The 13,755-nt window shown below is 36.2% G+C and overlaps 1 protein-coding gene across 1 annotated transcript; it reads left to right on the top strand.

The window, feature by feature from the left end:
• Window positions 1-3,374: 3,374 nt before the first annotated feature.
• LOC113356360 (seipin-2-like) lies at window positions 3,375-5,978 on the top strand. Its single transcript, XM_026599477.1, has 2 exons — window positions 3,375-5,096; window positions 5,204-5,978. The coding sequence occupies exons 1-2, from the start codon at window positions 3,990-3,992 to the stop codon at window positions 5,699-5,701; spliced, it is 1,605 nt and encodes a 534-aa protein (XP_026455262.1). The 5' UTR covers window positions 3,375-3,989; the 3' UTR covers window positions 5,702-5,978.
• The last annotated feature ends 7,777 nt before the right edge of the window (window positions 5,979-13,755 follow it).

Raw genomic sequence — 13,755 nt, 5'->3', positions numbered from 1 at the left:
AAATTCTACTTAATACAAGTTCTTATACAGAATTTTAGAATAGAACTTCGCTAAGGAGAAAGGTAACCTGAGTTCGAAACTCTTCAGCACCAGGTCCTTTACCGAAAAAAGGCGTTAGAGAAAGAGAAGAGAAGAAAAACAATATGCAAAGTCAAGTTACCGTGCAGATTTTTTGGTCCTGAAATTGTTTTTGGTCATGACGCTAATTTTGTGTCACGTGGCAATGATTTTAGTTTGTGATGCAAACTTTCACTACACGAAATCAGGGAATTTGTAACGCCATATTTTTTAACAGTTGTTTATTTTGTAACGTAGTATTGATGTTGGTAATTTTGTAACGTTGAGTAATCGTTGCAATAATTGGTATCTGCTACTAAGTTTCGGGACGGTTGTGGGAAATTACCTTCCTATCCTCAATATAAATTTCCAAGTTTTCTTGTTACCCTCCATTACTACAGTTAGCGTATCTATTATTACTATCAGCTCCCAATTTCTTCTCACACTGAAGGGCTACCCATCCTCCCGACGACTCTGCTTTTTTTCTCCAACATTTTTTTCCCATTATAACTCTTCTTTTTAATTACTGAAAATTAGAAAACAATATCAAAATCAATGAAACTAGTTTTTCAATTTTTTTAATAAATCTGAAAATAGAAGGAAAAAAAAACATGTCGGGAACAACTGAGAGCCTGAGACATATCTTCACCCATTTCTCATTTCCGCTCTATCCATTTTCATTCAATCGATTTGAGCTTCAGAAACTTCGAGATGCAGCTGTAGAAAACTTCAAATTATTATGACTGAATGAATTTTGGATGAGATCTAGTATGAATAAATGTTGATGTTCAACAATGAAAATGTATGAAATCCAGAATGACAATGAACATGTAACTGAATGATTCTTTGTCTCTCCTGAGAACGTTGTTCCTAATTTGATTGTCACTTTCATTGCTTGCAGAAGTATCATATCTTAGCCAAACTACGACGTGAATCAACATAAACCAAAATTTCTTTTAGAGAGGTATATATTACTAAAATTCACTACTCTCCATATGCCTTGATTTTTATTGTCACTTTTGCTTCTACTCTGATACCAATCAGCGACTTCCTTTGGAGGGTGAACTTTTTTTGAGCCAGGGTATAATGCAGAACAACACTTGATTATATTAGAAACTGTTGAAATACACACCTTGTCATTTTCTTATAACAGAGGGAACCATGTTTTTTTCCCCTTAATCAGTCCCGTCAATGTAAAAATTGCACTCATATATACTTAGCTACGCAAATGAATGAGGAGGAAACAAATCTTGGTTCCATCCCTGTGGTATTTTTTGGGTTTCGACGAAGATGTTACGTCATTTGCACATTTTGGAAGATAATGACAATTTTTTTTTTTTACCCCTAACTCGAGGCTAACAAGTTTCGAACTCAAGTCGTCGGTATCATCACCCAGCAACTTTCGTCATTGTACCACAGTGACACCCGGTAATGACAGATTTTGGATCAATAATAAACTATAGGTCATAGTTGCAGATTATGGGTCAGAGATGCGATTTATTAATTATATTATTGAAATCATGACAAACTATTGAATCTCAAAGATTCAATGTTATAGTAAAGACTAAATCCTACCTTTACGAATAGGAAGTTGGCTTGGGTTTTTTGGTCCGGATGGAAGATTATCTAAGGATTTCTCCATCAAATTCATTTTAGGTTTTGTTGTAGAGAGTTCAATTTCTCGATTGACTGTTTAGCCAAGAAAGGTTCCATTTATGGGTTGGGGAAATGTTTTACATTTTAATTTAAGGCCTAAATTGTCACTAGACCTGAAAATCCGGATATCCTTAATTTACATTGAATTTATGTAAATTTTTGTTGTGAACTTTTAGATTCCTTTTTCTCAAGACATAGTTGTAAGCTGGTCGTTTAATATTAGTATGAATTATTTTGCGAACAAATAATAAGTAAGAATTTATATACTATCGTAATTTTTGAGTTATAATAGTGTATATCTTAGGGTTACAAGGAAGAGTTTGCTTTACTTAGCAAATTTTGAATCACAAGATTGGATTTGGATACTATGATAACTTTTGAGTTATAAAAGTGCATATTTTAGGTTACGAGGCAGGTTTTGCGTCACTTGGCACATTTAGATCACAATATTATTTAGATAAATCAGGTATGGTGTTTTAGGAACACGCAATTGGGGATATAACAATAGGAAAAAATAGGGATTTAAATAGTAAATCAGAGTTACCCCTATCCATGTATTTTGGCTAATTCCTAATCTATCCATCACTAATCATATTTAGTGGTTCATTATAATTAGCTAAATTAATAGATTAGTTTGATAATGACTAATATAAATCATAATCACTTCACTTGGGTGAGAGTAAAATGAAATTTTTTGAGGTAATAGGAATTTGGTTAAAAAATAAGTACTCCCAACTTACAAAATGCCGACAGATGTTACCAAATGTACAGAAAATTGGTACTCCCAACTTACAGTGCCGGTATTGTAAGTTATTTGTCGAGCACGCCGATACCATTTTCTGGCATGGTCTTCATCACTTCCGGCATGGTCTTCATCACTAATACAATACCGTCGATGTAAAAAAAAAATCACTTCCGGCATGGTCTTCATCACTAATACAATACCACCAAAGTGAAAAAATATCGTTTTCAAAATGGGATCCGGCAGAAAAGGAGAAGAGAACTTAAAAGGTAGTCTAGTATTTCTACCCTTAAAAAATACCCCTTAACGGGAACTATTTGATGAGAATATTAATTCATATCCCCGATTAGTTTCCATATCCCGCAATTGCGTGTTCCATCTTAGGGACATTGTTCTGCTTGGATTAGGATCAAAGGGTTAAATTAGCCAAGCAGGAGGGCACCTATTGGCATTATTATTTGTCACCCAATGGCGTTACCATTGCGGTACGTCGTCCTACTTAGAGCATCTCCAATGTCAGGGGTGGAGATCATCATATGTGGAGGTTTAAATATCACATTTTTTCTGGAGGTCATTCACATATGGATAAAACAAATAAAATTAAGACCTTTCAACACAAAAATCATCTCCAATCCTCAAGGTTTTATCTATTAAATTAACATAGAGACAAATTGATGATGTGGACTTAGACCCAAGGTTAGAGCATCTCCAACGTTGGGTGAACTTTTTTGTTTTCAGTGACACATAGAATTTTAGACCTCCGTTTGGCATAAATCCATCTCCAATAGTAGGGTCCTACAAATTAGGAGGGACCAATTACTAAATATGAAGGTGTTCAAGAAAATGTTATCCACACCTCCGGCTCCACCTCCACCTCCACGTCATATTTTTAATATTTTTCAAAAAAATCTCTACTGTTGGAGATGGTCTTTTAGATATGAGGTCCTATATTTACTCTATTTATAGACCCCATAAGTTAAAGGACTAAATAAAAATGACACATAGGATTTTTAGCAATTATGGAGACCCCATGATCTTTTGGAGATGTTCTTACCAAGAAGATCTTATTTAGACTTTCTCTTCCCCACATGACATGTCACATTTCCCAATGACTGCATTGAAAATGAAATTTTGGTGAAAAAAGTAGTAAATTCTACGTGTCATACCTTTTTATGACCTCCACACCTGGCTAGCATTGGAGATGCTCGTAGTTCATTCTATATACAAAAATACAATGAAAGGGACAATGTTGCAAAGAAAGATTAGATAAGTGTTATCGATCAACGTATCTTCTCAATCCGAGTGCAAACTTACGCGCTTCATGTCTTCATGCATGTTAATAATGCATCTTAACGTCACCACCATCTTCTTCCTATAAAAACACCATTTACGTTTTTCTCATCACTTCATCTTCTTCCTCTCCCCAAATCAAATGAAAAACTCATCTTTCTTCCTTCTCTCCTGAGTTTTTCATCCTAATGATGAAAACTATCAGAAACTCTAACTTTAGATCAACATTTCCTCATCCCCATTAATGGAGAATCTAAATATAGTATATAACTATAATCACTCTGTTCCATTCTTCGACTTCCTAGACAATTTTCTTTTCAAAGACAAAAGAATTATGGCCAAAAAGGCTAAAGCATTATCAGGAGAAGAATCATTGCGATTGTCGGATAATCTTTATCGTCTTGAGTTCGTCGAAAATGGAGCTGATGATGAGGTAATTCTATTCAAACTCAAACAATCCTCCGAATCACCACCCTTCACCAAAAGTACTTTTAGACGTCGTTCTTCTTCTCGTTCTAGCCGTAGACAGAGTTTTGATGATATGAAGGATTCTTGTGGTCCTAAAAATTCCGTTCTGATCTCGGAAATGAGTAAAGCTGATCAGATTTCTAATGAAATGACATTCCCTTCTGGAGAGAAAAAGGAAAATTTTATTCATTTCGAAGATAAAAAACAGGTAGACAAATACCAGAATCATCAAGAAATAAACCAAAGTTCTTACCATTTAACAAACACCAAGGCATTTGATGATTCTTTATCAAACTATGCTCTGGATTTGGTTTCAGGACTAGTGATCAAAACCATTGGATTTCAACTCAACTTATTTATCAATTTCTTCACTTTTCCACTTTGGTTCATGTATTGTTCATTCATGTTTGTCACCAATCCATTAGGCTTTGTCAAATGGATTTTGAAACGAACAACTAGGAAGTTCTTGAATTTGGGTGGTGGAATTGTTCCATTTTTGTTTTACAAAGTAACCGGAGAAAAATCAATTAGAAAGTTGGGAATAAAACTCGCTTGGGGATTGCTCTGGTCAGCTTATGTATTTGCTGTGCTGTTCGGCATTCTACTGTCCGGGTTCGTAATTGGTGGGCTTGTTATGGGGCACATTGTTGAAGAACCGATTAAAACGACCGAGGTGTTGAATTTCGATTACACAAAGAGTGCGCCAGTTGCTCTGGTACCAATTACTGGGTGTCCTAGTCATGAAGGTGACAAGTTTGAAGTTGGAAATTACGTTGTAGGCGAGCCTTCGATGCGAGTAATTCCTCCTCATCGTAACTTGAAGCTAACAGTCTCATTGACAATGCCAGAATCTGACTACAATAGGAATCTTGGGGTCTTTCAGGTATGCCTTTTCTTGCTCCTATATTTGAGTTTGGTCTAGTTTCTTGATTGCATTTGTTCGTTTTTTCGTACTGATTACTGACTCAATGATGCTATTTGTGTTTGAAGGTTAGAGTAGATTCATTATCAGCAAATGGTATAGTCACAACAAGTTCAAGATACCCCTGCATGTTGAAATTCAAAAGCCAGCTCCTGCGATTTCTCGGAACATCCATTAAGAGTCTTCCCCTCCTGGCAGGCTTTTCATCGGAATCTCAAGTTCTTGACCTTGAGATGAGGCATTTAGCTAATGAGGAAAATGAACCAACATCTTGCTTAAAGGTGGTCCTTGAACAAAGAGCTCAGTACAAGTCTGGCGCCGGTATACCTGAAATATATGCCGCATCCATGGTTCTTGAAACAGAACTTCCTCTATATAAAATGATGATTTGGAATTGGAGGAAGACATTATTTGTCTGGATAAGTTTGGTTTCATTTATGACGGAGTTGGTCATGATTCTTTTATGTTGTAGACCTATTATTCTTCCAAGAGGAAAGCCAAGATTTTCTAGTTCTGCTGCTAAAATTGGTGCTGGAAAGACTATGCCTCTTATTAAAGACTGCTGATGAGAAGACAAAGGGAAGAAGTTTATTTGAAGTCAGCTTAGTGCGCGAAGAAGTTTATTTGGGTTCACATAGGGAAGGACTGCTTAGTGCGCGAAGAAGTTTATTGTCAGCTGCCCACATGTACTCTAGATTGTTTGTTGTAATAATTTATTTCGACTTGGCCGGTATGCAATTTGTACTAGTCTTAGCTTTTGTTGTTGTTGTATCATTTATGATCACTGAAATGTATGGTTGATCAAATTTTAATCGAATAAAAGTGCTAACTAGGTTTGAGCAATTCACAGCATTTAACTTGGCTAGGTTGGAAGATTTGTAGCCCTGACTCTGATTGATTGAATGATAGCACTGCCAAGTACTCGAGCATTTCAGCACCATTAACTCCACCTCAATCTGCATTATGCACATGTCCCTGTTCTGCCAATTGTAGCTCTGTCTCTGCTTGACTGAATGGTATCATAGCAACGCAAGGTACTTCAGCCTTCAGCGCCATAACTTGCATCACAATCTGCATTCTTTGCATAGTATTTTTCAGGGTGTATGTTGTTACTTTTGCAAATAGACAAATTACTTAAGGGGAATAAGAACTTAGTTAAACCACAACGCGATACTCGATGAACCCTGTTTTAGGCATACCAAACTTCAAGGCATATAAAATAGTTTTCCCATCCTAGGTGACCTTATCAGGGGTGTCTATTGGGTAGTTCAATTACCTATATACCCTTGAACCTAAAATCAAAAAACAAAATATGTTTCTATAACATCTCTTTTTCTTCCTCCAACCGAACCACCCTTCTCTCTCAGAATTTTTTTTCCATCGGCGTAATTAATTATTGGTTCGTGAAAATTTGATCGTCGATTAAATTGAACTACAAAATGGGTCGTATAAAGAAAAAAGCAGACGTCAGGCGTTCTAAATCCTCTTCTAATCCATGAATTGAAGGAGAAGAACCAATTGAAGACGAAGGTGTAAATACTGTAATTGAAACAAAAATTGAATCGGAAATTCAACCAAAAATTGAAGCTCCAACTCCTGAAATGAGGATAAGAAGGTATTTCCTTCAAACCCAATCTCTTATTTGTTGTTTTTCATTGATTGAATGGGTTAAATTACTAAAAATTTAGGGTTTTTGACGGTTACAGTAGCGGGTTTGGCTGATAACTGAGTTGAGTTTTGAGCCGAACTGTTCTTGAAATTTCACCCTGAAAGTGTCTCTGAACAGTTCGGCTTAACAGTAAATATCAGTTTTTAGCCGAACCCCCAAATGTGTATTAAATTAACTTTTTTCAAAAAGAATCCAATACGTGTTCGGCTAATATTATATTCAATATACAAGCCGAACCTAAAAGATATATGGTTCGGCTGATCCAATATAAAGTAAATGAGCCACGTATTCATCATCCACGTATTCATCATCGAGATTTGGTTCACTTCCTAGGGCTAATATTATATTCAATATACAAGCCGAACCTAAAAGATATATGGTTCGGCTGATCCAATATATTATTTTTAACTACACATGTGTATTTGTAGCATTGGGTTCCTCATCCACGTATTCATCATCGAGATTTGGCTCACTTCCTAGGGCTTTGGATGTCTTCTTGTATAAAGCTCTCAAAGTTAGGCTTTATAATCCTTCCGGGATCGTATTTTCTTGAGATAAAAGTCAATTTGGTGTCCAAATATGTCCCAGAACAGTGTCAGGTTCGGCTAATACCTTGCCAACCTTTCCCGACCGAAACTGAAAAGTGAAATTTATCCCAGGTGGTTGTCAGGTTCGCTCTGTAAACACTTCGAAAATACTGATTTGCAGGCTCTAGGTTCGGCTAGCTCGTGCTGATGAGTTATCAGCCGAACCTTCTCTCTGCAGACTCAAGTCTTTCGATCTTATTTTGGACATAACTTTTTCGTCCGATGTCGGAATGCCCTCATACTTTTTCCGTTGTGTTTGTCTTTTCATTCTCTTGAAGTTGAAGATAAAATCTCCTTGATTTTAATGAGTTGAATTTGGACCTTGGTATTCTCCATCAATAGACTTCACTTTCTTAACACTTTTAGTAATTTCCATTTTTTTGTTTGATTCATCCTATGAAAAAGATGCACAATAGAAAACATATGTAATAAAAAGCCTAACCCCTAAATGTGCATAAATTTAAGTGTTTTATAGTGTTAGAGCACTGCTCGGTCGAACTCGCATGCGTTGCTATCTCAAGCATGTTTGTCAATATTAGTGATCAAAACTATTTGTCTTGGTTTCTAGTTTACTTATGACTAAGTCTCGGTCTAGGATAGTTAAGTGTATTTGAGCTCCAGACTCCATGACGATCATCTTACGAAGATGAAGAACTACTAGAGGAATAAGTGGAACTTCATCCGACAAAAAGGTATGTGGAGACTTGAACTTATCTGTCACTCAAAAGTCTATTCTATCTCATACTCTTGAGACAAAGTCGTATAAGTATGATAGTTTTCATACATACACATTCGCTATTCCGAGCCGAGTTTACTCGCGTATCTTTTTCTCAAAATATGTGTTGGTGAGCTTTTGCTTTAACCATTTTCATCTTTACCCGTGACGAAATTCATGATAACGTTTCAATCTTGAAAATAGCTTTGATGACGATAGTCGTGAATAACGATTGTTATAACATTATAGAAGAATGTTTCAATGATTGAAATGTAGAGTTGAGATCACCAACTATGGATATAAGCATATAGTGTGTTCGCACATTAGTGTATAAATCCATGTGCCGGAAACCAAGTGCGTGCATATGTGTGCATGCGGTATTGGTGAAGGAGACAGGTTGAGTACGCATACTCGTACGCGTACCCGCGGAAGTTTTCGAACCGAAAATTTCTGCTGAGTTTGTAAGTTTGCAAACTAGTAAACCAGTCGCCTTAGGTACGCATACCCGTATGCGTACCCACGGAAGTTTTCGAACCGAAAATTTCTGCTGAGATTGTTAACTCAAATCCAGTAGCTAAGGTACGCATACCCGTACGCGTACCCAAGATGGTTATTTCTCAAATCGTAGTTCATGAGCTTAAAACAATAAATTATAAGGAATGCAATATTTGCAAACCGTGGTTATATTGTTCATGAATTGATTCAAGTGAATCAAACCGATTTTGTTTCAATTGTGTCTATGACCTAAGCAATTGAACAACTCTTGAACTAGTTCTTATGAGTCATTTGAACTAGTTATGAGAAAGATGAATACGGTTAATATGAAAGTGCTCATATGGCTAATCATTGGTTAACTATTTGTGAACCAACTAAGTGTACACGTTTAGGTACGATTACTCAAACCTAAATGAATACATTTCATTTATGTGTGACAAGCTAAGTTTCGATCTAACGGTTGAAAGTTATTAGCTTGGTTGAATCAGGTTTTTCATCTAACGGTGAATATTGAATGCTTTGTTACCAAGGTAACTTGGATTGCAAACCCTTATTTGAAAACTATATAAAGGAGATATCTAGCAACTGGAAAAACTAATCCCCACATCTCATGTGTGATACTAGTTGGTTTTGCTAGAGTCAATTCTCCTTTAACCTTAGGTTTCTTCTCGAGACCCTGTAGGTTAACGACTGAAATACTTCATTGGGATTGTGAAGCCATAAGAAACTACTTTCTTGTAGTTGAGCGATCTGGTCTTTCTATTTTCTATCGTACAAGTTCAATTGAATAATTGACTTGAGATTATATCTCCGATAGAGCAAGATAAAAAGAAATCACAAACATCTTCGTCTCATCGTTTGTGATTCCACAATATCTAGTTTCGCTACCATACGATTTAGATTATTGTGAGTGATTGATAATACTAGGCTGTTCCTCGGGAATATAAGTCCGGGTTATCAATTAGTTCCTGTTCACCTTGATTTATCAAAAGACGGAACAAAACTCAGAGGTTTATCTGTGGGAGACAGATTTATCTATCATCGTAGAATTTTCTGTGTGATACAGATTTGTTTATTGAAGTCTTCGACTTTGGGTCGTAGCAACTCTTAGTTGTGGGTGAGATCAGCTAAGGGAATCAAGTGCGTAGTATCCTACTGGGATCAGAGACGTAAGGAGCACAACTGTACCTTGAATCAGTGTAAGATTGATTAGGGTTCAACTACAGTCCAAACCGAAGTTAGTTTGTAGTAGGCTAGTGTCTGTAGCGGCTTAATACAGTATGGTGTTCAATCTGGACTCGATCCCAGAGTTTTTTTGCATTTGCTGTTTCCTCGTTAACAAAATTTATGGTGTCTGTGTTATTTCTATTCCGCATTATATTTTGTTATATAATTGAAATATCACAGGTTGTGCGTTAAGATCAATCAATTAGAATATCCAACCTTTGGTTGTTGATTTAAATTGATTGACACTTGGATATTGGTCTTTGGCACCATCCAAGTTATTATCCTTGTATTTGATAAAGACTCGTAGATTTCTATTTGCTTGAGTAAAGATCAAATCGAGAGACTGAGATATTAACTCCTTGATATACTTTTTATTAAGATTGAGTCTGACTGTCTAGTTGATTCTCTTAAAAGTATATTAGAGTTAGTCCATACAGATTGCTAATCGAAATATTGGGTGAGGTTGTTGTACCCCCGCTTTTTCATATAGAAAATCAGTTACATGTTCGGCTGGTATGATTTTTTGAATATGAGCCGAACTTGGAAAAATATATGGTTCAGCTGATACGATATTTAGAGTGAAAACCGAACCTAACTCTCAAGAGAAGGTTCGGCCTGTAATGAATATTTCTTATTAGCCGAACGTTTAACTAGTAAGTAGGTCGGAAGTGACAAACTATAAGTTCGACCAATAACTATTGTATTTCGAGTAAGACGAATTGTTCATCTTCTGCAGTATACAAGTTAGGTTCGTCTTGGCTCATAATTTCAAGCCGAACCTATCTCTGGTTCGCCGAACTTGGGTGAAAAAAATCATTTTTTTGATGATTTCAACCTACACAAATGAAACTAAACATAATCTGGATGTATACTTGTGTGCTATTAGCAGGGACGGGGCTATGTGTAATATAGGGGTGGCTCCCGCCTCCCCTGATTTTTTGCAAAACTTGATTAAGTATAGTTAATTTCCCTATGTTTAGGAAGAAAAATTTATATCAGGCCTCCTAAAATAATTGTGAATAAATTAAAGAGATATTTTTTTCCAAGTTTGTTAGCAAAATTTTAGCGATGATTTATCGTGGGGAGTGGATTGCTCAAATCTTGTTACCACTTTTCTAACCTAAACACGTATTGGAGTTATGGTTATTAAACACGTTCTTTTTTTTAGTTTCTCTGCTATAAGGATTTGGCAACTATATGTATCACAGTGAGGAGTTGAGAAATAAATTGATCAAGAGAACAAGAGATTAACATATAATTCATGCGGTTTTAAAATCTTCATCGGACGAGATAATGAAAGCGACCGTATTGAAGGTATTTTTCTTTTCTAATTGTTGTTATCAATTTAGTGTTAATCAATTGAATTTTGATTTCACATTGTGAGCTAAATATGTTTTTCTTTCATATTTAAGATCTAGGGTTTATAATTAATTGATTTCTGTATTGATTAATTGATGTCTGAAAATTATAGTTCCTATGACATGCTTAATTCGTGACTTGGCTAACAATTTAAGTACCATTCATCCTCTTAAAGGATTTGGATTTTGAACGGTGGTTGGTGGTTGTGATTTGTGATCCTAATAAGGCCTCACTCGTTCCCCTCCACTTTTCAGTGTCTCGTTTTTGTTTTAGTACTGCTTGACATTGTACTACTAACTAAACCAACTTATTATAGGTACAATAGAATATTAAATTGTTCCGTACCGGATGGATGAGGATGGAGATGATTCGGATGGAAGTGTACCTGGAAATGTAAGGTCCTGTTTGATATAGTTTTCAAAAACAGTTTTCTGTTTTTAAAAACAGAGAAAACAGAAAACAGGAGAAAACGCGTTTGGTAAGGACATTTTCAGAAAATGTTTTCTATCTGTTTTCTGTTTTTAAAAACAAAAAAATGAAAACAACAAATTATTGTTTTCTGTGTTTTCTCTTTTTTTCTTTTCTTTATTCTTTTCTTCTTTTCAGAACAAAGTAAGAGATGGGGAATGACTGCAAGTGAGTCATGGCTAATATCACTATCTCTTAGACGAATCTTTACATTTGATCCGATTTAGTTGGTTTTCCTTGTTTTCAAAAACAGTTTACCAAACAATTTTTAGAAAATGAAAACAATGAAAAAAGGGTATGTTTTTAAAACAGTGGAAAACTATTTTTGAAAACTGTTTTTCAAAACTGTACCAAACAGCCCTAAGAATCTATACGCATGTTCTTGCCCGTTTTCATTTTCTTTGTTAATCAATAACGTAATATCGAACTTCTATTTTTGAAGTTAAAGGAAAAGATGTACACAAAGTACTACACATTTCTTTTGCCACGGAGGAGTGTTTTAGACGATAGCAATTATTAAAACTAGTCTTTGCAACAAAATGAATAACGAAGTCTTTAGAGCAATCACAGTCACGACCAAATTTGGGTACTAAACCCAAATTTGGTCCCAGAAAGTGCCGCAGTGGTGAGGAGTAAAGCCATATTTAGTCCAGAGAATTAGGGATTGTGACCAAATGTGGTCGCCAACCCAGACTAAAATGATCAATAGTGGGTCGGGGTTATTACGAGCGTATGAATCGAGACGGAAGTATAGTGGGCGCTTCACACCGGGCGTATGTATAAAGAACGTATGATATTGGGGCGGATGTATACATAGCGTTTGAATTAGGCGTATTTATAAACACCGCCGGGCCATGCGGAGATAAAACATACGCCCCATAGCAGGCGTAATTAGAATGTACGTCCCAATGGGACGCAGTTATTAAAAACGCCTGATTTGGGCGCATGTATTATGAGCGTCTGTGTGATGCGCATGTATTATGAGCGTCTGGAATGGGCGCACGTATTGTGAGCGTTTGTTAGCAGGCGCAACTTTAATTTACGCCTGATTTGGGCGCATGTATTACGAGCGTCTGTTACCAGGCGTACACCCAGACGTGCGCCAACGGTTATATTTTGGAACTGATTTTCTGATTTTCCGACCGTTTGATACATTGCAACGGCTCTTTCGTATATCTATATATAGCATTTGATAGTACTAACTTATTTCTGCATCCATTATTATCTTATCATTTATCATTTCTATTTCAAGAAATATGGAAGTATGGCACCACGCGGTCCCAATTTTACAACAGAAGAAGATACAATGATACGTAGAATCCATTTAGCCATATCTCAAGATTCTGCTACCGGAACCGATCAACCAGAAAGATTATTATGGAGTCGGATCAAATCTAAGCTGGAAGAAGCCCTGCCTTGTAAACCGAAACGTACTTGGACTTCTATCCAGAGTCGATTTCAGGGAATAAGTAGAGAGGTTTCACTTTATTCTGCAAAAGTGTTGGAAGTTGATGGTGATTATCATAGTGGCTGGAATGAAGTCTTGAAGGTAAGTAATCGTCAATTTTTGCACCCTTAATAATTATATACATGTAAATGAACTGATGAGTATTCAAAACAATAACAGGTTGAAGAGATAAGAAAGCGATTCAAAGAAAGTAATGGTAACAAAAAATTTAAGCACGAAGAGTGCTACGAAATTCTAAAAGATAGTATCAAATATTCAGGACGGTCGACGTTTGTGTTTGATTCAGCCCAACAAATGGAAGATTCTCAGAGTGGTGAGGAAAACGCTAATATTGAGGAAACAATTTCAGGCGAGTCCAGTGATGATCTAGATATTGGAGATATAGAGAACACACGTAAGCGTCAGTTGGGGAAGAAAGCATCGAAACAACTAAAGAAAACAGGGAGAGCAAAATCCAATGCCCAGGAGGAAATGCTAGAGGATATAATTAAGGAGCAACAAAGTTTCAATGCTCATTACAAAGCACAATCACTAATGAAGATGGGACAGAGACAAGCTGAGTTTGAAGCAATACAAGCTAAGTATGCGGCAAAGTTTGCGACGAAACAAGCTAGGCAAGAAAAACTTGATTT

Source organism: Papaver somniferum, chromosome 3, assembly GCF_003573695.1.
Source record: "Papaver somniferum cultivar HN1 chromosome 3, ASM357369v1, whole genome shotgun sequence".
NCBI lineage: Eukaryota > Viridiplantae > Streptophyta > Magnoliopsida > Ranunculales > Papaveraceae > Papaver > Papaver somniferum.
This window is presented reverse-complemented; position numbering and strand designations above follow the sequence as displayed.